Here is a 26547-nt window from a genome sequence, read left to right on the forward strand (position 1 = left end):
ACTAGTTTGATCAAGTGCTTCAGCATCACATGTTTGTTTTGATCATTTGCAGTTTTGTCAGGTAAAACCCCATGATCCCAACTAGGCCCCCTTCACACATGCACGAAAAACAAGACAAGGAAACAAGGTCAGACTGGTGGTTGCTTTCTTCTCCTGTCTTCTCGTCTTTCCCACTTCCTTCCTCCTTTCCACCTTTTCCTTTCCTTTCCTCTTCCCCAGCCAACTCTGCCTCTTACAGGTATAGCTAATTAGCTTTCAAGAGGAAAGGTTTGAGTAATCGTCTGTCTACTGTTTTGTTGGGGTATTGTTTTATTTGTTTGTTAGGTAATGTTTGATATAAACTGTGAAGACTGTATTTGATTCCTCTCAGGTGATTTTTAAGAATGGATTTTAGAGGTTTGTGGTTCTATTGATGTTTCCACTGTATCACAGAGACTTGGAAGACACGCGTGTGTGTGTGTGTGTGTGCATGTATGTCTCTGTGTGTGTTTGTGCCTGTTTGAGTCAATGTGTTCCTGTCTTGTCTTTAAGTAGGTTAAATTGGATCAATAGTGACTGCAGGAAACACTCTCGGAAGAGGAGTGGAGAGGAGTCACCCTCTCCCTCTTTCTCTTACAAACAAAGGAGCAAGGCAACTCAGCTCTTAATATGCCTTATTGACAACAATTTTATTAATAATTTTCTTATGTATTTAGGGCATCTAACTCGGCTGATTTTGTTGTGTAGCTTACAGTTTTGGAGCATTCCAGATGAACAGCAGCATCTTTTTCTAGGTCATACTGCCCTTGTTGAGATGTGCGTTAAATCTCATTATTTCCCTCTGCTGCCCCTATTATCTTTTTGATTTTTTTTTTTCTTGCTTTTCAGCTTCTGTTTTGTTTTTATTGTTTTGTCTTTTAATAACAAAGAGGGCAGAGACAACGCCACCCCTTCCCCAAGTCTAACTGCATCTGAAGTCATCCAGCCAAAACTTTTAAATTTAAAACCCCCAATCAAGCAGTCTTTCGTCAACTTCTTAAAGGAATAAATGTACAAGAATCTTATCTCGACCTTTGTCAAACCTTCTCCACTCCACACAGACCTTTTTCTATCCAGCATGTAGCAATTTAACCTGCCTGTACTCTTCAAAATGGCACTCAATCTTGTTGAATTATCAAGACCAAAATGGTACAAGTCTTCAAAATGTCTCAAACTCCTGACACAAGAGACACAAAAATGAAGACAGAGGAGGGTATAGAAAGGGAGAGTTGAACCGTAAATGGATTTTGGAGATGTTGCTATTGAGGGTGAGGTTTCTGTTTTTGTCTTTTTGTAGACGGCAGTTTTTTGTTGAATCAAGTAAGGAAGATTACTCTTCACCTCAGTCAGTGGAAAGGAGGACAAGAGGTTGAGAGGCTGACCTCTTTTTGTTTGGATTTTGTAATCTCTTATTTACCAGGTTTGTTCTTAAGGACAGTTCAGTTTTGTTTCAGACCTTGAGAATTGTTTGTGTCTGATGTTTGTTTTTTTTTTTATAACCATACAGGATTTTTCTTATCCTGCTTGTCCACTGTGAAATAATCTAGTTAACTTTTGTGGTGAGTTGTGGTCAGGCTTACCCTTCTGTGCTGAGTGCAAGTGAATGAGGGTGTGTGATGGACATTGCCAATCAGGACTGGAGTGGATTCGATCAATATGAAGTGAGAGAATCACTCTTTAATCTGGACCTGACCTGCTCTTTATCAGGAGAGCAGTGATCTATGATAATAGCTTTAAGGCAGGCATACACGTACACACGCACACACGCACACGCACACGCGCGCACGCGCGCGCGCACACACACACACACACACACACACACAGAGACACACACACAGACACAGACACAGGAAAGACCACTGGAACCTTCTCTATGATCCCCTGTGCACTCACTCATTGCTATGATTACTAATGTAGGTAACATGCACACACAAAGATGGAGGTGATTTCAGCACATGAGGGAATTCTAAGATTTGTAACACATTTTTACACATCCTTATTAATTAATAGTTTCACTTAAACATTAGAGCAGCTCACAGTTGTGAACAGTTGTTCCCTCAGTTCTTATTCTGCTCCATAATTTGTCAGCTCAGTTATAACATTTTTATGCAACTGTGCTTCAATAAAAAGCCTTGTCAAGCACTCAGCGGTAGTTAGGAATAAAGTGGTGAGTTCTACTGTACAGTCAGTACTTTGCTTTTTTTGAGAACCAGAATGAAATGGCTGCAAAAACAGAGACAGAGGAAGGTGATATTGAAGTCAGGTTTGGGTTGGCTTGTTGCCACAGATGCAGCAGTTCAGTGTGATTTTGAGAAAGCTCTGTCAATGCTCTTGATATATTATAATGCCCAGGAGTGTGTTCTGGGACTGCAATCGTTTTTTAAGCATAAAAGCAAGATGAACGTCCAAAAAATGTTTTTGGTTTTGAATGTTTACATAATTTTGATGAAATCCCAGATCCAGAAATCCCCTTTGCTGACTACCTAAGCTGACTTTGGGTGACTGAGAATGATTTTCGGTTTTCAGTGTTTTACAAGTTCAACAAACCATTAGGGAGCCAGTTATGCCCTGCAGACATAGGTTAATGCCATGTTGGAAGAGTACACTCCCACTGTGGTAGTTGCCCATATAAGTGTTTTCTGAAAAAGGGAGAAAAAACACTCCATCTTTCTTTCAATGGACAATTTTTCCCTTGTATTTTTGACTTGATTTCATACTCGTGTTTTTTTTATGTGTTTCTGCTTGATTTGTCGGCAGGGGCTGTAGGTTCGCCGCTTCCTGGTGTGGAAGTTCGGATTGTCATGAATAACACAACCAGCACCACAATTGTGGAAGGCAATCACAGAGAGACTTGGGTAATCAATAAGTGAATAAGTTACAAGTCATCCTATCTATAAAAAGTGGGTAAACAAAAACAGACTTATGTCAAGAAGGAATGTAGCTGATTTTAAATTTAAAACTCCAAATGCAAAGTCTACAAGCCACGGTGTCAATAGAGACTGCATATTTTCCAGAAATAAATGTAAAATGTGGGATGTTCTTATTTGTCTCTTTTTAATGCCCATGGCAAGGCAGTATTTTGCCTTTATAAATCTAGTTACAGATTAGATTCAGTTTAACAATTGTTGTCTTGCTGTTGTTCTCTAGTACATCACCTGGCAATCAATTAGATAGTGATTTAAAACAGGATTCTGTCTAATTTAAAATGCACTCAGCTCCTTTAAACTGGCTTTTCCATTCATCTTGGTCTCTTTATTTCTCTCTGTGAATATGCCACAGGTCCGTCCGGGTCTGGAGGGGAAAGAGGGAGAGCTCCTGGTTCGGGGTCCATCTGTCTTTAAAGAGTACTGGAATAAACCTCTGGAGACCACAGAGTGTTTCACTGCTGATGGCTGGTTCAAAACAGGTACCAGACTCTTCGCTCCTCCTCGTTTGTTTCTTAACTCACTGAAACTCACCCCCTGTACAGCACAAACACACACACATATTCACACACATTCCCTTGGAGGGAGTGAATTCTGCCACTAATTGCTACATCTACATGAGTGGTACTGTCAGGGGGATTCACAGGAGGAGGAAAGATGTCAAAAGATTTTTTCATCTGGGCTGTAGATTGCACTTTCAGGGCTTGATTTTAAACACTTAAAAACCAAGGGTCTAGTCCAGGCAGCACACACACACATACACACCCACCCACAGTTACAAAGTGAGTGTATATTTCTGCCTCTGGTGTGTGTGTGTGTGTGTGTGTGTGTGTATGTGTATGTGTACGCACGCACGCACACACACACACACACACACACACACACACACACACACACACACATTCATTGCGAGGGACTATGAGGGAGTGATAAATGGACTATGTGTGTTTTTGGTGCTGCAGGGCATTTTTCCTCCTAAGTGGTTGTGACTGCTCTGGGTCTTGAGGAACCAAGTATTGCTCTCTCGTTCTTCCTCTCTCCCCCTCTTTTAGTGTGTGTGTGTAGTAGCACAGAGGGAAACTGTCATCAGAGGCTCTCTCTCCCTGCAGACCAGCACTCCCCCCCCCCCCCCCCAAAAAAAGAGCCTTGCTTTTCTGTAAAGCCACTGGGAGACAGGTGTTAGTTTGGCTGAGGAGTGTAGAAGGGAGGTCAGAAGCATCTGGGGCTTTGAATTGTCATGTAGATGACATGAAATAAGAGCCAGAAGCAAAAGAGTGAGGAAAGAGCTGGAAGTATTGAATTTGGAGATGTCGTGGTGAAAGCAGGTAGGAGTCAGCTACAGGGGGTGGTATGTAAGGCGAGAGAGTAGAGACGGGCAAGGTAAGGATGGCGAGCTAGTGGTCATGGGGGGAAGGGGAGGGGTAAAGCAGCAATGAAGGAGTGATGGAAAGTGAGGCAGTGGGAGAGCAGGGCAGAGTGTGTTTAATTGGCTTTGCAGGCTGGAAGGACAGAGATCCAGAGCACAGCATGCTGCTGTCACACTCCATTACAGCCACTGGCCACATAATGAGAGCCTGTGCAATCAGCTCCCCACAGACTGGTCCCTCAAGCCACACGCACGCGCACACACACACACACACACGCGCGCGCGCGCACACACACACACACACACACACACTGTGGACTACTCTATAGGAAGCTATCAAACATGTTCCTTGCCCACCCACCTGCCTGTGTTCCCTGATGCCAACTTAAACGCACACACACACGTATATATAGTTGTGAAGCTGAAGGAGTGTTTTCATCCAGGCTTCCAGACGTAAAAGTCCTGTTTATTTTTTGCTCAGACAGTGCTAGGTGGCAGTTGAGGCACTTTCAAAACTCCTATGTTCTATGTATCATCTGTTCAGAAGATGAGCAACCAAGTTAGAAAATATCTGGTTCTTTGATTGAACAGAAGTACAAGTTTATGTACGTTATAATGTCACATGTTTAGAAAAATCAAAGTCTGTTTAAAGGTCTTTTGGAGTACTATATGTGCAAAAAGTTAGAACCTAGAATCTTTTGAGGCTCCAGAGGGGACTGTACAAACTCTGATGAACTGCCTCGACTGACAAGTGTTTGAAAATGGGAGAAAAAAAAGTAAGAAGATTTGAAGTAAGAAATGAGAAATGAGCTTTCCATACCTCAGTAGCCCACTCTTCTTGTCTGGTTTAGGTTAGAAGTTCAAGGTTACATTACATTACATCTCTTCTGGCATTATATGAATCTTTGACCATGCTGTCTGTGGTCAAATTGCATTTTGTGTTATGTAGGCTTCAACTTTTAACAAGGGAGAAGAATGCATGGAATAAAAGAAGACTGTATCTTTGGTTCTGTTGCAACATTTTTTCTGTCTGTCAGTGTTGTAGAAGTATAGTCATTTACAGGTTGCAAATGTCCTTTTGTTCCATACTAACTTGTCTCCAAAACCTGAAGGTTTTGCTAATCTTTAAAATCATTTTTCAAATTGTTGGGGAATCTTGGCATCAGTGTCTGGCAACCAACGGACTAGAGGATGCATCATGTCCATAAAAATGTTTAGACACCCCGTAAAATCAGAGTTGTAGTTTTTACATTTTGCTTTATGTGGCACATACTGATGTGGGTGGTACAACACAACACAAGTTAGTCTTGTCCACACATACACACACCAAAGCCTGCCATGTGCAGTCAGTGTATAGGTTGTTTTAGATGCTTGTTTCTTGCACTTAACCCTGTCTTTAGCTAGTGCTTTCCCTCTCACACTCTTACCCTTTTTACCCTCACACCTGCTCCCTGTTTCACACTGCACCTTTCTCTCTAGCAATCTGTCTTCTCCTTGCACTCCATTTCTGAGTTGCTAACTCCTGGCTGATCCTTTGTCACCTTTCCCTGGAGCTTTTTGTGTGTCAGGTTTTCTACATTCTTCAGGATTTGACCTTTGGGTCACGGATAGAAAATGAAAGGTGTTCAACACCAGAATGCTTTTTTAGAGGTTTGACTTAAATGTACTGCTTTTAAACTAGGGCTGCGACTCTCCTTCAGTCTTGCCAGTTGAGGTGAAGGAGGCAGGATCTGTATGCTGCCTGACAGACTCAACTCAGGGTAAAAAATAATAGTTGTCATTATCAAACTAGCTTCTATTGTGATTGCACCAGAATTTTAGCTGAGGCAAAGAGAATTAAAAAATTAGTCCTTCTGGTTTAAATCTGATGTCTCTTTAGACATACAACATCTAAGATCAGAAGAGTTAATGTAGAACAGAAGTAATGTACAGTGTTTGCGAGATACATCACTTTTAGGTTAAATATCTTTCATTGTCGAAAGAAAATTCAAAATCAGTAAATTTTAAAACATTCTACAATTTTTAATTAATCAACACTCAAGCATAAACTAATAATATACTGTATATGTATGCAGAAATCTTTCACACCTACAATGAAGAAAATGCAAATAAATGAGTCTCCACTAGTTTTATGTGAATGTTACGAGTTGGGCACACCAAGGTAAACAGTCGAACTAATTTCCAGTAACACCTTTCCGCTGTACTTTATCACATTTGCTTTTTATTAATACAATTTTTTCTACTTCAACCGACCTTATACATGCACAGAAAACCAGATAGGTAAAAAGCCCTCAGTCCTGCAGAGACTCATGCTCCTCCCTGTTATAAAAAGGTATATTAAATAAAGCACTAGGCTATTACATTCAAAAAGACTCTTCTGTTCGTGAGTGGCATGGTGCAGTGATTAACATTGTTCCCTCTCAGCAAGACAGTTTTGGGTTTGAATCCTTTTCAAATCTGTGGTCTTTCTGTTCAGAGTTCATATGTTCTTTGTATGTGATGGGTTCTCTGGTTTCCTCACACAGTTCATACACATGCAGTTTGGGGTTAGGCTAATTGGCACCTGTAGGTGTGACAGTGCGTGTGATTGTCTGTCAGCCCTGAGATAGACTAGTGGTAGAAGATGGATGGATGTTCTGTTTGCACTGTGCAACTAACACAGATGAAGTCTGAGAAGAAAATAAAGCTAATAGGGGAGACTGACAGACCAGTAGGAGGAGAAGGCAAAGGGGAGCTAGCCAGCACATAGGAGTGTGCGAGTTTAGATCAATAGGTTCTCAGCTGGCCAGAGGTGTCTTCTCTGCTGCAAGCGGGTGCTGCAGCTTGACTGGTAGCTCTATAGGGAAGCTGTCACCTTCTCCTGAGTGCTCTCTCTTTCCTCTCCTCTTCACAAGCGTCTCTCAGCACATTGATCCCCTCCCACTTTTTTTCCTCTTTTTCTGCTTTACATTTGTCTACTTTCCAGAGCTGCAATGACAGATCAGCTCACGTTGACAAGACAACAAGGGTTTTAGTTAAAGTCTAAACACAAAAAGACAAAGTTGGGGGCAAACAGATGTGAGAGTATATTGTGGCAAAAACTGAAAGTGTGAGTAGGATTAGTTTTTCTTCAGTCTCTACCAACTAAGATAGTCCAGAATGGATTATGATACTCTGAAATCAATCATAAATAAGTAAGGACTCGTGGGAAAGCAGTAGCAGTTTCCAAAATTTGCATTTCACTGATAAATAATGAAGGCTCGGCTGCTGGAGTAAATGAAAAAGAAGCTGTGTTTGGGGGCTGGTTGTAGCCCTGCCTGATTTTATGATTCATTTTTTATTTAATTAGCTTGGTGAGACCTACGACCAGGGGCAAAAAACTTAATGAAGGGGTTAAATCCTTGTCGTTTCAGCTCAGTTTCACATTCCTAATGGCTTATTCCCACAGAACCTACAAATGAGAGTCAAATGAACCCTGTAAGAGCCACAATCCACAGAGTGGCAAATATTTTTTGTTTCAGGTTGAAATTTTGATTCCTAACCAAAAGCATTTTTATGATTTAAGTCTTATGGTCTTATAATATGTATATATTATATGTGTATGTGTGTATATATATATATATATATATATATATATATATATATATATTATAATATGATTGTTAAACATTTCAAAAAGATGTTATCCCCATAGCTTTACTGAGGGCTATTGAGGACTTGTGTGAGTAAATGTGCGTGTGTTTATCTGTTTGTGTGTCGGAGAGACGTGTAGCTGCAGCTGTAAAGGTGAGCACCAGGTCTGCAGGGTAAATTCTCCGCACACACACTGACATGTGGCTCATATCCTGCAGAGCCATCACCAGTCATTTGTGCACTTTTGCTCCCAGCTGTGCTCTCGTCTTTTCCACCTCCATCCGGCTCTGCGTTCCCAATGTCATGTTTCACCCCAAGTCACACTGTGTCCTCTAACTCCAGTGTCAGAGGTCCCAGTGGGATTCACCAGCACCCCAGCCTTCCAGCACTTTGTTCAAACCAGCCTGTAACATTTACAGCCAGGGTTTCAACACATGGTACTGCCGTTTTTGTTTTTTTTAAACCAAGTTAATCTAAACACTTTCACATTAACCACTAAACTTTATCAGAACTTTGCAGACTAGTTAAGGTATCTGGCACTGTGATCCATTTTCTGACAGAAGAAGTATTATGATTTCAAATGTACCAGAAGTAAAACTCATCTGAGTTTTGAAATCTGGTTTGCTCAGTAGAGAGGCTTTATAATTGATGGCTGTTTTCTGGAGTCAATATATCAGATATGTGTGATTCAGAGTAGGAGCATGTAAATGGCAGTTAAGTAGTTTGCTTGATGAACATGGCAGATCTGAGACAGACATCAATCCTCAAGCTCAGCTTGTTATCTGCTGGTGGAGAGGCAACCCAGCAAGGAATATAATCAGTAACATTAACATAAAGCAATTCAAGCTCCTTTAATTGCATTATATTAAACAAATTAGATCACTCATCCAAGTGCAAAGTGCTTTCTTGTACGATATTAATTACTAAAAAAGGAGCTGTGACAAAAGTTAAGGATGATAAATAATGTCAGAGCTGAGATTTCACTGCTTGGCTGTCTGTTATTTATCCTCATTAACTCTTCCATCTAGCCATCGGGGCTTTAATGTGGAACATTAATATTCATATATGCTAAGTGTTTACAGTCACTCTAAGAAGAGGCATGACTCACAATTAGACCTCTCACATCTCTTGTGCAGATAGGTTTCTCCTCTCCGCAGTGATGGAGGACACTCAGCTTTAACCTGCAGTGTGAGAGTTTAGGTTGTGCTGAATGTGATGAAAGATTGTGACTCCACTTGTACCTTTTTGCCGAGAAGCATCTCCTCATGGGGCTCACTTTAAACACTCATGCAGAGGCATGTATAAACACAACATGGCTGTCAAATAGTATTTCTTTTCAACTAAAACACTGTTGAGTTATTGTTGACGATAGAAACTATTAGTAAAGTTTTTATTGCTATGCTTAGATATTTGTGGAGACTGCAGCTGACTGCATTTATTCAAAAATTAAAATACAGTTATTGTCTCCACAGTTTATCCGGCGTTCACAAGATCTGTAACTGTTTAGCTCACAAAGCGCTTTTGTGTCTTTCTGGATTAAGTGCTGTGTGTGTTAGCTGACAGAGCCGAAAGTAGTATAAATCACTCACTACAATGTAGGGTTATGTTTTCAAAGTGATTTGTTGATGTTGTTTATTCTTAAAACTTTGGCTGGGTGTGGAAATGTTGCTAACTGGGCCAATAAAACTCTTAATATATTAAATCTTGATGTCTCCATTGAAGCACTGACAGCACCTTGACACAGAAGTGTACTGATGGCTCGGATCAGAATTTTTTTCCAGTCAATAAGAAATTCTGTAAACTATCAAATGCAGTGAAAAGACAGGAATTAATGAGATTTTCATGGAACAACAGTAGATAAGACAAGATGAATGTCTTCCATCCCCAAGACAACTGTGCAAATGATGTTGAGGATACACAAAGGACACATCTGCTATTAATGGGAACACATCTTCAGGTTTGTGTGGGGTGTGCACACAAAAGTACATGTTCTAAGTACCACACATGGTCCTTATTAAGGTCAGGCTGAAATTCTATTCTCGCACTCATTTAATACTTATTTTTATCTATTTCAGTAACAGTAAAATATGATATGCGGCAGGAGGGTTCTGACAAACTAATAGATGACTTCTGTCACCTCTACAGAAACTGTGTCTCTGCTTTCTTTCCCTCTCTCCTTTCCTGACACTTCTAGCAGCAATGCCACTGGCAGCAGGCTGAAGTGTTTTTTGTTATAGTTGGCCTTTGTCATATGTCACACTGCCCTTTTCTTTCATGCCTTTCTTTTTTGTCTAAAAAAACCCCAAAAAAACAAAGCTGTCTGTGTGCCTGTGTAATTTTGAACAGTTGTGTGGATATAAGGCATCTATAGTTACGTCTTTGCCGACAGAGGCAGAGAGCGCAGCATCGACAGAAATTAAAGATTTGGGGAAAGCACTGTCAACAAGCCAAAGCTGTTTTTGAACCTTGTCAAATTATTGTTCACATTTTCTGAGGTGACGTGAATGGTACTATCACTGTAGAGCTTCCATGCTGCTTCCCTGCCAGCTCTTAGTGTTTGTTGAGTGGGTACTCAGGGAGAGAGGCAAATAGTTTGTTTGATGGGTAAAGAGCCAAAAGCCTGGTGCAGCCAGGCAGATCTTACCTGCCTTGTCTGGACTAAATTTAGGCTCCAACCTGAGTGCATCACATTCAGTCTATTAAATATTAAATAGATTAGGCATGATCAACATTTAGTTAAATATATTAGCATACATTACCATGTGTTAAGAAACAATTAGGTATTTGGTTACATTTCACCTGCTGGTTTTATTAAAAATATTATATGTCTGTGTAAAGATGAAATGTTTCATTATAAATGTTGCTTTTATGTTTTCTGAGTTGTGTTTACATTAGCCCCTGTCATCACCACGAAATCAAATCTTTTCTCTCTGCTTGTTCAATAATGTAAAAAATTTCCACCACTAATGATAGCAGAGGTGAAGTTCAGTCATTTGTTTGTTATAAAATCTAATTCCCTAAAGGCTTTTTTTTTTTTTTTTTGACAGTACTCTGAAAAATAGCTGTTGTTATAATAACTAAAACTGTTGATAACACACTACTCTTCATAATGTTTTTTCCAGTTAACAAAACGATAATTAGTGGCTTAAAATAATCGAGTGTTGATTTTGTCCTGTTTCAATTACTTCATTACAGAATGAAGTTGTGTGCATAAAACTAATGTAATTTTCCTGCTTTCTGAAAGACTTTATGGAAGTTTTCTCTGCCCTCCATCCTCAGTTAAAGTCTTGATCTGTTTTTATTTCTTTTTTTCCCTACACTGTGTGCCTTCACTTTCTTTAATGCCTCAGAATGAGATGAAAGCCCAGTGCAATTAGGCTTCTTATCGTTTTAATTAAGAAAGCCATTCGGCCATATCTGCCTCCGACGCCATAACACATAATGGCAGAGAGTCTCTGATGCCTGAAGTAGTGTTTGTGTGCGTGTGTGTGTGTGTGTGTGTGTGTGTGTGTGTGTGTGTGTGTCTATGTGTTAGGTGTGTGTACATACAGTATATATGCGTGTATGTGTGTGCGTCCTACTAACACAGTTCCCAACAATCTCTCTCCCGCCCTCCTTTCCTCTTTTATCAGTCTGTGTTCTCCAATCACTATTCCCACTCGTGCCTCTATCCAAACATGCTGTTCTATCCCTCGTTATTTTATTCTCTTCAAAGAGACAAGGTCAAAGAGTCCTGGATAAGTACTTCAAACTCAAGTCAAGTATGTTGTCTTGAGTGTTTCTTGTAAATGCTTTTGTTAAACATTACTTCATTAATTCCATTTCCCTCCTCTAGGCTTAAACGTTTACAGCCAAATGGACAAATTTTATGGTATTTTTTATTTGTTTCAGCTCATGCATACACACACAGGACACACAGCTTATCCACGTGCATATAAACTGCTCTGTTCACCTATCTATTTGCATAAGACGAGAGAGTTACATGGCTGTAACCAAATTATTCAGACACTTTTTCTTTTCTTTTTCCCCTTATCAAAAAGAGGAGGAGAAAAGGGGAAAATGTAACTACCCTGTAACTACATTACTGGTGTTAACACCCAGCCAAGCTCCTCTACTCCCATTCTGTTCTCTCCCCCTCTTCTTCCATCCTCCCTCTCCCCCCCTGTTACCCTGGCCTATCAGTGCAGAGCAGTGGTCTGTGAAGAAATTCCCAATATCTAAATTTACACACTGTATCAATCTTGTTTAATAGACTGGAAAGCTTATAGCCGCCGTGGCAAGCCGGCAGAGAGGGCAGCAGTGATAAATTGTCGGTGTGCAGGCGACAGCCGCCCGTGATGTATAATGAAATATTTATGATTTATCCCAGCTAATAAACTGAAATGAAGTGCGTGATGTATGGGAACAGATGGGCCCTCTATTGATGCTGAAGCACACAGGCAAGTCAGGGAAGAGGAGAAGGGAAGATAGGTGGAGAGGAGGAAACAGGAGATGTGATGAGAGCTACTCTAGAGCGAGAGAGAAAAATGGAGGGTAAGGATGGGACTAAAATAAAATCAAATAAAAAAAACATAGTTGTGCGTGTTTGGCTCATACTAGATCAAGAGAAGCTGAATAAGTAGACAAAAATGCCAGACGTATATTGGGATACAGGGTTAGAGCAGTGAATAAATAAGATTAAATGACACAGTAGAGGACAGACGGAAGATGGCAGTAAAAACAGACCACCATCAAAATATAATCGTGTTTATTCCAGGTAAGGGGGGCCAGTTGTTTTCCTTTATTGAGTCCATATATCAGGTTTTTCTGCTGTAGTGTCTGCAAACATACACAGCTTAACCTGGTGGAAATGTTTTGAGCAGGGCTGTACCACAGATTTTAGAGATGCTGTGATAATGAATCCCAGGTCTCCTTGTGTAAGACCACCAAAATAGTTCATTCCCCTAACATATACAGTACACTTTTAAAGTTTGATAGCCAGACATAGTGTTTGGAGCTATGAGAAAGTATTTTTTTCATCATAGTCCTTTAAATACTATTTGCTGAACTCTCAACTGTCAAATGCCTTTTACTCAGAGTGACTTCAGTCTGTCCATTCTACCATAAAAGCCTGATGGTTGGAGCCCTGCTGCCATGGTCCTACCTCTGGTAAATTTTCACATCTCTGCAGAGGACTTCTGACACTCTGTTAGACTGCCCATTGGGTTCTCAATCACCTCCCTGACCACTTGGTCGATCAGTCAACTCTACGAAGAGTCATGGTGTTTTCATCCAACTTCTAGTTCACAATTGCTGAGGCCACTTTAGCTTTAGAAGTGGATTTAGATCTCTTGTCCTGATCTATGCCTTGCCACATTTTTATGATGATGGTCTACAGAGAGCTTATTGGACTTCATGGCTTGCCTTGTGTGCAGTGTGAACTGCAAAACCTTATACCCACATTCCACAGACTTAGGACCTGTTCACGCTGTTTCCACTCTCTCCCGATTCATTTCACACTTAGGTCCTGTTTTTACCCAATCAATGACAATGCTCTGTTCCCAACAATTACCATCCTACTTATGCTGTAGATACGCTGCTGATGACCAACTCATGGGACATTCTGCTGTACTTACGCCTATCCAGACTAAGATGCTCTCTTTTCTCAATAAAGCAGTCGCTCTCTGCTGTTCAACAGTTATTTGCTCATCATCGTCTCTTGCACACCATAGATCAAGCTTGAGGTGTGTTGCTAAATATTGTGCTTTTGAAAAAACAAGTCCTTCTCCAACAGCACACTGCTATCACTTTTTTATACAGCTATCCCTCTGGCTCTTTGACATCAACAGCATGTGCAACATCGGATGTGCCTGCACCACCTCTCTCTTACACTTGCCTATGCCTCTCGTGGCCTTTGCATGGGGAGGCATCTTGTGACAACAGATGTTGATTGATGGGAACTTGGAGGTGTTGTTTGGTCTGCACTAAAAATTGGAATGAGCGGTAGTGGTCAGCTGCCTGTTTTATACAACGCAGACACTCCCAGTCGAAGATGCCCCGTTCCTGTTCACATTTAGATCTCGACCAAAGCCGCTTCATTCTCGTCCCCTTGGGAACATCCAAAATTTCTAGGTCCGGAGTAGAGCAGGGGTCTTTGGAATGTGGGTATTATAGTGTGTACTTCCAAACTATGTTCAATCAATGTGATTGGCCAAGGATGCACTCTAGTGAAGGTCCTGGCACATCTCAAGGAAAATGGATATACCTCACCACAGTTTGGAGTACCACAGCAAAGTGTCTGAATACTTTTATAAAAGAGAGATTTTAGTTTTGGGTTTGTTTCATGAACTTGCCAAATGTGTAAAAATTATTTCACTGTCATTATGTGTTATAGAGTGTTAACATATGGTCAATTTTACTCTTTTAAAAGCGTGCAAAAAGTGATAGGGTAATAGGCTCAATACTTTCTGAAGCCACTGTAAAAATTGAAAACAAGAAAGTGGGCAGCAGCTGTTCTGTCCCTTTAAAAACTCACTGTGTACAGTATACTTGTGTGTCATTGTGGAATGTGAACTCCTCATCAGCTCATTAAACCCCCTCAATTCCAGCGACAGTGCTGCCAAATTGTCCTCCATGTCCTTGGTGGAGCTACAAAATGACCCTGATCCATGCCCCTTTACTGACCTTTCTTTTCCTCCACCTTTGTTCAACCCTCCAACCAACTACAGCATCACAGTGTCACACACACACACACACACACTTTCCCTCTAGGTCCCAAATGTAGACACACTACCTGTAATAATCCAATGGTACACCTTCCTGTCCCTTTTTTGTCTCTGCACTCCTTCCCTTCTTTGTCCATTTTTCTATCCCTGTGTTTCTCTCCACTGATCCATACTGACCCATTTCCTCTGCTCGTCATCCCCAGGCCCAGCTGAGCCCCACATCCCCCATACTGTATTCATCCTCCCCCACACCTGTCCCCCAGACACCTAGGTATTCATTTATTTATTTATCTATATAGCATCTTTCTAAATCAGAATTTAGAACACATATAAGTGGGTGTGCGTGTGCTGGCTATTAAACACTTATCTTTCCCTTGCACACTGATTTTTCTCTGTCCCAAGCACATGCATTCATGCACACAAACACACCTTACATTCAACCAATTTACTTGCCCTACTTCTATTTAGAAATAAAGGTGACAAAAGTGTTAGTATAAGTGTGATTATATTTATACTATATATGCTGCTTTTTTTTCTTCAGTTTAATTCATTTTCACCAAGATTAGTATAAATGTTTCTTTTCCTAAATGTTCCTTATGCTTAAAGGAGCCATTCATAGTAATTTACAGTAAATGAGGTTGTTTTTTGGCAAGTGCATCTTAGAATAATTATATTTGGAGAAAAAGTTAGTAAGCAGGTGATTTCGTTCCATCCGTATAATTTAAAAGCAATGAATTGTAAAACTATAGAGCCTTCATGCTGCAAAGGGTTATGTTTTTAGATTAAAAAAAGTAACCACCCTGTCTCATTGTATGGATACGTATGTCTTTTAGGAGACACGGCGGTCTATAAAGACGGAGTTTATTGGATCATGGGCCGCAGCAGTGTTGACATCATTAAGAGTGGTGGCTACAAGATCAGTGCACTCGAGGTAGAGCGCCACCTATTGGCTCACCCAGACATCATAGGTAAAAATGATATGCAGGTTTTGTCTGTAAGTAGTAAGAATCAGGCACATTGTTTTGGCTGGGTTTTACAGAAGACAACATGTCAGATGAAATGATGATGAAGTTAAAGTGTCAATGAGTTATCTTAACTGTATGAATGAGGAGTTTTTTATGACTAAACAATGAAATGGTCTTAACTGGCCCCTAAAATTAATGGGCTGTTTAGGAAAAGGGCAACAATTCCTACACTCTAATGTGCATGTAAACATCCTCTAATTAAAGATAAGAGTCAGCTTTTTAACCTTGACAACAGCCTGTCTGCTTAATGTGATTTTTAACTTCACAGATGTGGCTGTAATCGGGACCCCAGATGCCATTTGGGGTCAGAAAGTCACTGCAGTGGTGCAGCTGAAGAAGGGCCAGAGTATGACCCTGCCAGAGTTGAAGATCTGGGCAAGGTAATGCTGGGCAATCTTTCCTCTGTAGACCCTGCCTATTGGTTAGCTCCCTAATGAAATAATGATGCTCAACTCATGAAACAGTCTGATTATTAAGACACTGGGCTACAGTGTTAGCAGCATATTATTGCTGATAGATCTCCTCATTTTTGCTCACAGGCACTACATTCAAACACAGGGAAATATACCTGCATCCTGACATATACTCAGCACTGCATAAATAAAATGCAGCCCCTTCATTCATTTCTGGCATAAAGATGCAGGGTTGTCTTACAAAAAAGTAAAACCTGCCTCTACATTTGCCACACAGCAATGCAGTATGTTTAGCTAATTAAACACATGCAAGATCACATTCATGGTGCAAGTAGAGTTATTATTGCTTTGACTTTGCAGTGTTAACAGTGTAATTGCACTGTTTACTTTGCTGTTGCTCAGGTGAAGGACAAAATAATGGTTGCTGGGTTGTAAAATTCTTTGCAATAGTATTGTAATCCACTGTGCATCTAACAGGGCACAGACTCACAGATCTATTATTCCAAACTCATCTTCCTGCATCATATTTTGTCTTACTGTAACCTCATGCCCACTCTAAACCAGCATTTTTCATTTTTTTAACACAGTGTTGTTTTTATGTCTGAATGACCTGAAAGGATGAAATGACTAACCTCTGGGTCACCTGCCCACTTTTAAAGTGTTTTGGCTGCATCAGGTGACCTCCACTCCCACACCACCAGTGGAGAATATGACCTGAATAACCGTGTTGATTACAACCAATCCATCCTGAATTCACAAAACAAAAGACCACCATATCCCGTTATTGCAAAGCCGTGTTGACCCTGTCTCGGTTAAATCTTATTACTCTGATTCAAGAAGACAGTTTCCTCAGCTTTTTGTCAATCCTGTGGTAAACAAATGAAGACTCCTAATGCAGACTCTGTAGCTCTCCAAGCAGTTCAGCACACATACTGTATCCCCAGTGACTGGCCCTGAAGTCCTCTGATCAATAGGAAAGGATGTGAAAGAAAGAGAGGCCAGAGATGGACTAATGAGGGGAGCTGACGGAAAGACAGGAGATGAAAAAGAGGCAGATATAGAGGAAGTGAACAAGTGGTTGTTACGAAGGGCTTTGTCTTCTGAGCTAAGGTTTTTTTCCACCCGTTCTAAATGTCAGTGGAGGTTATTTTGTCTATCGCAGACAGCTGCTGGTGACATACAGCTCTCCACTTTAGGAAGCTTTTAGGCTCAAACAATCTTCTTTCTTATTTTTTTTCCTCTTGTTTTACTCTACTCCTTATCATAAAAATCCCTTTTTATACACTTTTCTTCCTTTTGTCCTTTGCACAATCCTTTCTGCTGCTCGTCACTATCATTTATTCATATCTCTGAGTTCTATATTTGTGTGTGTGTGTGTGTGTGTGTGTGTGTGTGTGTGTGTGTGTGTGTGTGTGTGTGTGTGTGTGTGTGTGTGTGTGTGTGTGTGTGTGTGTGTGTGTGTGTGTGTGTGTGTGTGTGTGTGTGTGTGTCTGTGTGTATGTGAGACAAAGCTGTAGGCTCCATATGGTGTGGGGGCGTTAGATCCTACTGCTGTGGCCTGCTGGTCCAGCATGGTGGATTACTAATGCCGCCCAGGTTAACACACAGAAACACACACACGCTTACAAACACACACACACACACACACCACGGGTGCTGCCAGCAGACAGCCATTCCCAGCACAAAGCCCACTGCTGTGGCCGGAGTGTAGGAAAGAGATAAAATGAGACATAAACAAGTAGATGGATGCTCACTCTTCAGTGCCCTGGCTTCAGCTGTCAGTCTGAATCTCTGTCACACCTTCTGCATCCCACACTGCCTCGAACACTCACGCATGCACAAAGAAACTGCCCCGAAGAAATTGATGACACGTGCAAGGCTCATTGCAGAGATGTGTATGCACGGACAAATACTCACTCACACTTTACTAAGTGAGTCAGAGAGACAGAGACATCTGCTGAAAGGAGTGTTTGATGGCAGCAGTATGAGTCATTATGCTCACTCGCACCATGAGCATGCACACAGGAACACACACTCACATACAAACAAACAAACAAACTAGGTTAGAAGAAAATAAAAAACCTCCAGGCTTTAAGACTTCACGTAACAACCGCGCACTCAAAACGGGGAAAAAAATAAAACGGTTTTAATTATCCTAGCCTTCTGCTTTTCCTTTTATTATTATCATTATTATTATTTTTTTCATCTCAGTGATTATATTGTTTTGTATGAAGGCAACTGTCTGTATCTCGAAGGCGAATTGTGAATATTAGAGAGGAGAGTATATGAAGGACATTTCTCTCCTTATCTTGAGTACTCTGCCACAGGGCTAGCCTTTGTTTTGCAATTGTTTTCTGTTTTTGTTTTTGTTTTTTGTTGTTGCATATGTGCGTGTTTACATGTTCCCATCAATGTCTGTGCACACATCACTGTTGTGTGTCCTTGTGCATGCTTGTTTCAGTTGTATCTCCGTTCGACAGTGAACAGTTAGTGGTGTATTAACATCTGCGTTCATTGCAGGGAACACATGGTGCCGTACACCATCCCCACAGGCCTGGTGCTGGTGGAAGAGATTCCAAGGAATCAGATGGGTAAGGTCAACAAGAAGGACCTTCTACGACACTTTTCCCCATGACTGGCCCACTGGATATGTATGGCAGCATACAGGTTCCTTCTTTAAGAACTGCAGGTGTACTGTACATGGGAAAATACTTTTCTCTCTCTCTCTTTACTGAAGCTCATTTCACTGCAGAACATTAATACTGACTCAATACTCATCAATACTGTCTATGGAATGTAGTGTAATACAGAGAGACTCCCATACAGGACGGACACTGTTCAGTTTGCCTTAATGTGACAGGAAAGCCCGTGTAGTCCAATTTGACGCCTAATGAATAATTTCCCGTGTCATGAACAGGTTACTCTTCCACTAAAAAGACTTAAACCCAGATGTACCTGTTAGTAAAGAGTGATTTTGTGAGTGTTTTGGTACACTATATTTTGGTAGATTATTGGTGAAAACTGTGTGATCAGTGAATACAGAATTCCATTTTTATTGATAGAGGGGCGTGACTGAAATCAGGAATTTTGGTTAATAACACCCTCACCGAGCAATATACCAGACAATGTGGTGGTAGAATAGGAGAAACAATGAATTTGAAATCTTATCAGTGAGAGAACACTGTTAAAGATTCAATTGTTAATAATTATACACACACTGATGCACTTGAAATAAAAATGTTTATTTGAAAATTAAAATGTTTTATCAGATTTAAGTGAAAAAGTGTTTTGGAGTTATTTTTGTTTGCTGCTTTTTCGCGAAGCAGAGTCTTGTTACACTTGTTTCCTCTGTGCTTGTGTGTGCATCTGTGCAGCTGTGGTTACACAGGTGTGATGAGAGCCTGAAGGCGGGTTCTCTAGCAAGGCACAACACCACAGCTGGATGCCCCGCACTACATCTGACTAACCCTCTCGCTCGGCTCGCTCTTCAAACCTCTCATCCTTTTTCATCTCCATTTCTCCAACACTTCGCCTCTTCTGTCTTCATCACAAGTCAAAACAGATTGCAGTGGCACCAGGGCCAACTTGACTGTGGACTCGTTTTGACTGAGTCCTGGCATGCTGCCAGAATAGGCAGATAGTCTGCAAAGAGATGAAAGAAAAGGCACAGAGAGGGGAAAAAATATAAAACAGCACTGTCAGACTGGTGCCTTAACTAGAACTGGCTAGAGGATGGCTTTGAGTTTTGAACAAGTGATATATAAAGGATTTGGAGAAGAAGAGGACAGAGAGAAGGAAGCACTAAAATGTGGGTGAGATAAACAGTCGTGATGAAGAGCCTAAGAACTGAAGATGGAAAGAAATACAAGTGCAATGTCCAGCCGATACAACCTCCTGTCCAGACACACACAAACATACACACACTCGTCCGCCCACAGTCACCAGAGACCTGATTAAGAGAGCAGAGCTATCGATCTGTGGGCTGGCAGGCTAGGATGGATGAGCAGGCAGGGCTACAAGAGCAACAGAGGACAGCTTCAGTGCCCCCCAAATCCCCCTGCCGCCCCACCCAACCACCCACGCCAGAGCTGGGAGTCAGCCAGGGTCACGGGCAGGAAGGCTGGGGCTGCCACACGGAGGCTGCAGCCAGCAGCAGTGGGTCAAAATAAAGAGTAGACCTGGTTTTCAGTAATACACAAACTGTACTGTAGGTGTGTGTATTTGGAGGAAGGAGGAGGGCAGTCAGGACAGGTTCCTGTGTTCGCCTGGTGCATACAAGCAGGAAGGGAAGCTGGTGGATATTCCCTGGACCTGATCTTGATGGAGTATTCATGTCCTTGAACTGCTTTCACCTCCTGTTTCTCTCTCAAACACACACACATTCAGACTCTCCCTGCATGTGTTTGCTGGAGCGTGGTGGAAGAGGTTGTCTGCAGATGGCTGCTTATTGGGCCCCAGGGTCCTGAATGGTGGGTTATGGGGGACACCGGTGAGGTTGTTTATGTGAGGGCATAGAGTTTGTGCAGAGTGACAGAGGTTTAAAAAGCAGGTGATGTTATAAAGAGTGTAGACAGGGTTTATATTGCCTTTTTGTTTTTGGTGTCTTTTTGCTTTGTCACTGTTTCACTTTTTTGTGTAGCCTGCCTTCAAGACAATGTTTATTTTTCTAAACTAATTTAGCTTCCTTTTCAAACCATGGACAGTTATAACTGGAACCAGGTGGCATCACAAGCTAACAACGAATTGAAACAGTATTACATTTCAAAAATAGTTTTCTTATTACATCAAGCACACTGATTGAATGCCAGTTCTTTCAATCATTGATTCATTTTCTCTATGCGTTTCTCTGAATCTTATCTCAGCATAAACCTGGTTGAAGACAGAGAAATGCTTAACAGTTTGCAGCTTCATCACAGGGCAAAGGGTGACACATGGACAGACAATTAGGTCCTACAGAGCAAAGGACACATGCGCAGGTATGAACAATAATACTAAAACAATTTGAAATTAAGCATATTTCCCAATGGAGAACCATTGCTTTAAGAAACATAAATGAATATAAGTGAATCTTCATGTTTCTTTCTTTTTTAATGTCATTTGAATAGAGTGATCACATGGTAAGTAGTAAACTATTCCAAAGGTTTGTGGGCAAAGGTAGCAAATGTACTGTGCCCATTCATTTTGAGCTTTGAAAAGATTAGATAGCTAGATAGCCAACTGAGAATTTTAGGTTGCTATATGGACACAGCACTTCAGAAATGTGACCATGAGCTTCATCCTTGAGTGCCTGATATGAAATAGCATTTAATATTTAGACTTTGCAATGCAAAGAGATCGGCACTGTAATAACGTGCTCCCTGCGCTTAAAACATTTGCATTTGGATTTGTGCATACAGTCTGTTATTTTAAAACGTATCCTCTGTCGTTCTGTCCCCACAGAAGTCTCAGTCAGCCCGTCATTCTGCTGCCAGCGTGAGAGCTGTCCATCATGACTGATTCTGGAGGAGGAAGTTCCTCCCTCTTCCTTCTGATGCTCACTGCATAATAAACGGGTCAGACTGAAGTAATAAGCCACAGAAACACAATACCGTCTCAATTCAAGGTAGGGCACGGAGACACTGCTGCTTTGTTGCCGACTGCAGACACAAACAGAAAGTCGGGCTACAATTATGCAGTCATACATTCATGTGCACACTTTTGACAATCAGAAAAAGCTTCGGGCCTGCAGCTACTTGATCAACATGACAGACTTTGTGCATGTAAGTGTGTAGAGAGAGGAGTGATAGGAGGATGACAGGCAAGGCTCTTCAGCCCCCAGGACACTGTGTATATAGTACACACTCATACAAACACACATCAGTGAATCCAGAACCCCATTAGGTCTGTGGGGGTGCATAACCAATGCTTGTAGATGCAGGTTGTTGTTTACATGGAGCTGATGTTTATTCTAAAGCTGCTACACCTCACTGGCTCAGCCTGGGGCTTCATATGTGTGAAATTCCTGCTGACTTGCTCCCTGTTTTCTCTTGGCCTTTTTCTCTGTTGACCTTTTTCCATCTTTCTATCTGTCACTCTCATTTTTCCTTTCTTATTTCTCACATTATCATCAGTTCTTTGTACTTTTCTTGTTGTTTGTGATGTTCCACATGTTTTCTAAAAGGACTGAATGCAGTTCCACTTCTGTGTGCAGTGGTTGGAATTACTGGATTAAGTACAACATTAAGATACTTGTATTTGAGTATTTTCAATTTATACATATTAAGGTATCCTACTTTTTTCTACTTTATATAGTATAATTGCTTTTCAGATTAAGATTTTACATAGAAACATTCATAGTTTATAACATACTATTCAACAGTATATGAAGATGTTTAAAAGGCTCCATTTTGACCATCTACAACATCAGTGTACCACTTACAGATGAAACCAGTATTTAAGTGACGAATTTAAGTACAGTATTTAATGTGACAATAAATTGGGACCATACTGCATAATGAGCTCTTTTAGTTTTGATGGTTTAAGTAAATATTGTTATTAGAGTTTATGTGCTTTTACTTAATATTAATTTTACCACTGTCTGTGTTTTTACAGTTGAATACAACTAAAAAAAAAAAAAAACTTTCTTGAAAAAAGAAAAACATAGGATCAATAGTGAATTATCATGTTCTAGCTCTCATAACTCGGCCCACTCAACAATGGAGAGAGACAAGGTCATGAGAGAATAAATAGCAGGCAGACTAGCTAATGATCTATCATTCTGGACAAGCGGCTGCACCCAAGAGCGGGCTGGCTGACAAGATCATTAATAAAAACTGCTGGGAGAATGATCGATTGGCTTGATGGATGATCAGAGTCACAAATACTATAAAACACCTGGATGTCAAGCCATATCTATTTGAAGGGAAGGTTGGGAGCCTTAAAAAAATCCAAACCCCAATGGGGCATCATCAGAGGGGATCAAAACCTGACATTCAACCTCTGTACAATGCTGGAAAATGAATTCAGTGCTGCAGCCAGATGTGTGATTTTATGCCTATATCTATGCACAGCCGTGCTGTAAATCTGTCTGCGTGTTTGATGCAGTCGGTGTGTATTGTAGTCCACAGAAGCCCAGTGTGAGAGCATCAGTGTAATTTGAGGTAGATCAGGGAGTCAGCAGGTGTTGTGCTGTACGGGCCGCTGCAGTAGTCCACCGTGGTGTAATGGGAGGTATTTATTATTGACGCGCTCCCCTCACACCATTATTGAGCTCTGTGGTGGTAATCTGTGTCTCTACTTCATACCTCCACTCCCTCCTTTTTCTCACTTCTCACTCCCAGGACTATCTGTAGAATCTGTCGGCGTGTTACAGTGTCTCTTTGTCATCTGTACACACACACACACACCTTACTCAGCAGTTCATCTCGATTGCTAATCTTTTCAGCGAGAGAGAGAATGGGTTCAGAAGGAGTGTAGTCTCCTTGCATGGCTGCGTGTATCAATATCTGTACATTGATCTGGCCTCGCCTCTCCTCCTCCATTCGTCCAGATATAGATTGGTTTTCCCAGCAGGTATCTGCGCCTAGAATCTGACTGATGGGCAGAGTGCGTAAGGGAGGTTGTATTGAACCAGGGTGTCCCACATGCCACTACAGTGTGTTAGACCGCTGAGCAAAAAGCACTGGGAGGAGGAAAGGGGGCCAAGGTTACACTTTAAAAGAGTGTAGTTGACACTGGCTGGAAGAGTGACACTCTAGTCCATTTCTGAATCCTCGTGTAAGGCTGCAATAATTATTTTCACTGTTGATTATATTTAGATTCACAATTTCCTTTTTAGTCTATAAAGTGTCAGAAAATAATGTTAAATTCCCATCACAGTTTCCCAGTCTGACTTCTTCCCATTGCTTTTGTCCAAACACATTTGTAAGATGTTAGTTTAACAGTGTTATAAGATGCAGAAAAGTAGCTGAAAAGGTTTGACACTTGGGCTTGATAAATGATTTAAACAGTAAACGTTTTTTAAGGTGTTTTCACTTGTTTATGTTTTTATCAGTTAAATGATTCATTATTGTTTTACCTTCATTATATACTGTTGGTATATAATATGAGGTCTTTAGACACATGAAACTAATGAAACACATTTTGTTATAAACTGCTGTAACAATGCTATAAAACCTTTCTGTAGATAGTGTTAATAATAAATCCCCAAAAACATGTTTTAATACAAATGAGCCTTTTCAAAACTTACAGATAGAAATAAAATCTTATTTTCGATATGTATGATGCATTTTGTCCTCTAAAAATAAGTACTAGACTTAACTGTACTCGTTGTTTTGTTTACTATCAAAAGCATAAACTTAATGGAAAAACTCTATACAGTAAACAAAAAGGTGTGTAGTCTGAGCTTCAGTCTGGTGTGTGTAAGCGTGGGTGGAAAGGATGTTTGATATGTGAATGCATTTTGTCTCTATGTGTCTGTGTGGTTGCCATCAGTGCCTGACGATAAATCAGAGGCCCTCAGGCCGTGGGATTGCCCAGCTCGTGGCTCCATGTGTAATTACAAAGCTGACATTTAAACAGCAGCAGCCATATTTCATTCTCTCCAGCACTGGACGCAGAGTGGTCTACGGATGGAGTAAAAGTTTTCAACTTAAAAAAAAAAAAAAAAAAAAGACAGGAAAAAATCAATAAGAGATAGAATGCATTCTAATGCCTTGTTAATGGACCCGCATATTAATTATTCAACAGTGGCCATTTTGTCTGCTCATTAAAGTGGCAGCTGAAAGGAGAAATGTGCAGCATTACTCTGCCCTGCTCTGCTCAGGCAGTGTTATTAGCACATTTTCCTCTTTCACAACACGTCTACATGTGTTTGTGCTGCTTAGCTTCTCATAAGACTGACTTGAATCTGTGGGTTTTCAGATCCATAATGTACCCATTTTACTCTGTCTGGCATGCTGCCTCTGTAAGCGATGTTATCACTAGTGTGTATATGTCAGTAACATTAAAAAAAAAAAAAAAGTCAAACGCATCTGTGTGATGCTGTCCCATTACTTTTGGCTATTTGTGTGAGATTTCTTTTGGTTAAAGTTACAATTTATTCCTTTCTGCGCATTGTGATTGTAATAACGTTTCTGACATCCACAATAGTTTCATCTTTGGTTTTTTCTCTTCCATTGGTTTTCCTCTACCACATCATCTATGTGAAATGGCTGTTTTGTACCGCGTGTTATCTTTCACATTTCTCATCTGAAAAGGGCAACTTCCCACGTTTCCAATGTTAGAATCCATTTTGGGAAAAGTTAGGTAATTTGCACACTGATGTAGAGGTAGATGATGTAGGCTGACATTACATTTCAGAGAAATTACATTTATGTGCTACAGATTTTTCTAGCAGGTAGAGTTGCATGTCTATATACAGACAATTTACTGCAAAAATGCTGATGTTAGTCAATATCCAGTAGGAGATATTCAGCCTAGAAATGAACCTTAAATAAAGTAAAGAGAGATTTGTTTCTAATGTTTGAGATGAGTTTGAAAGCTACTGTGGCATGGTGGGCATGTAGTTAGGAAATGTATCTGAGGTGAGAGGTGTGAGACAGAAAGAAAAATTAAAATTCCTCTTTGGCCTGCTGTCAACCTGCGTCTGCTGACTGCTCAGAGGAGCTGCTGCGTGATTGGATTCCTAATGACACTGCAGCAGCTATTGCAACAAATTGGTTCGACTTGATTTATTTCTCCTTTTACAACAACCCCCATCCCACCCCATCACCACCACCAGCGCCCCCTCTTCCCCCCCATTGCTGTTCCCCCATCTTCCTCCTATCATCACCATTCAAACACTTAGTTTCTCTCTTTGTCTTTGTAGACACTTACACTGTGAGCACAGTGATACCATCTCCTCATCAGCACCATGCCAGTGGCAGGCAACATCTGTCTCTAGGTCCCCCTGCCACACAGTATTAGAGTCAGGGTAGGTCGCTCACCCGACTGCCCAGTCTGGAAAGGCCTGTGGGCAGAGCAGGGCAGGACTGGCTTGGATATGAAGGCATCCAGGCGGAAAGTTGTCCCCAGGTCCTTCCTGATTTGCCTGCCTCATGCCATTTGTATCTTTGTGTGTTTGTGTTTGTGAGATTTTGCAAGCATAGACAGTGATTTTGTAGGTCATAGGGCACCAAAGCATCAAAAACAACTACAGGCTGCTTATGTGTGTCCTCTTATTCTGTGTGTCTTTTTCCTGAGCGTTTCTGATGCCTGTGTCTTTCTGTTTGACTTTGTGAAATGCGCGTGGGTGCAGTGTGTTTCTCGTTCTCACAACAGTGCATAACTAGCATTTACTCATCCCTGTGCTCAGCCACTGTTTGGGCAGTTTTAATCTCCTTACATTTAGACTGTTTAAATTGTCTCAGTTCAGTTAAGTTCCTATTTACCTAAAAAAAAAAGTGGAATGCTATCAGAGGCAGCAGGCACTAGTCTGCCAGTCACACAGCAGATAGCTCCTTCACG

The 26547-nt window shown here is 40.9% G+C and overlaps 2 protein-coding genes across 10 annotated transcripts in view; both read left to right on the forward strand.

Annotated features, from left to right (window-relative positions):
- acsf3 (acyl-CoA synthetase family member 3) overlaps positions 1-19350 on the forward strand; it is a 29722-nt gene extending 10372 nt beyond the window's left edge. For 2 of the 8 annotated variants that reach the window (XM_026320358.1, XM_026320357.1), the window contains exons 6-10: positions 2776-2873; positions 3298-3424; positions 15458-15592; positions 15918-16029; positions 18583-19348. In XM_026320358.1, coding sequence (XP_026176143.1) covers positions 2776-2873; positions 3298-3424; positions 15458-15592; positions 15918-16029; positions 18583-18697 — 587 coding nt within the window. In that variant the 3' untranslated portion in view covers positions 18698-19348. Of the gene's footprint in view, positions 1-2775; positions 2874-3297; positions 3425-8059; positions 8074-14827; positions 14896-15457; positions 15593-15917; positions 16030-18582 lie in introns of those variants that run through there. The other 6 variants (XM_026320364.1, XM_026320356.2, XM_026320361.1 and 3 more) reach the window with 6 other exon arrangements.
- Positions 19351-20924: 1574 nt separating this feature from the next.
- Positions 20925-26547, forward strand: part of cdh15 (cadherin 15, type 1, M-cadherin (myotubule)) — a 28960-nt gene continuing 23337 nt past the window's right edge. Inside the window, exons 1-2 of one of the 2 annotated variants that reach the window (XM_026319991.1) lie at positions 20925-21038; positions 21502-21614. The gene's annotated coding sequence lies outside the window, so the exon portion shown is untranslated. Of the gene's footprint in view, positions 21039-21501; positions 21615-21641; positions 21665-26547 lie in introns of those variants that run through there. The other variant, XM_026319992.1, reaches the window with a different exon arrangement.

The sequence above is a fragment of the Mastacembelus armatus genome, chromosome 3, assembly GCF_900324485.2.
Source record: "Mastacembelus armatus chromosome 3, fMasArm1.2, whole genome shotgun sequence".
Classification (NCBI taxonomy): domain Eukaryota; kingdom Metazoa; phylum Chordata; class Actinopteri; order Synbranchiformes; family Mastacembelidae; genus Mastacembelus; species Mastacembelus armatus.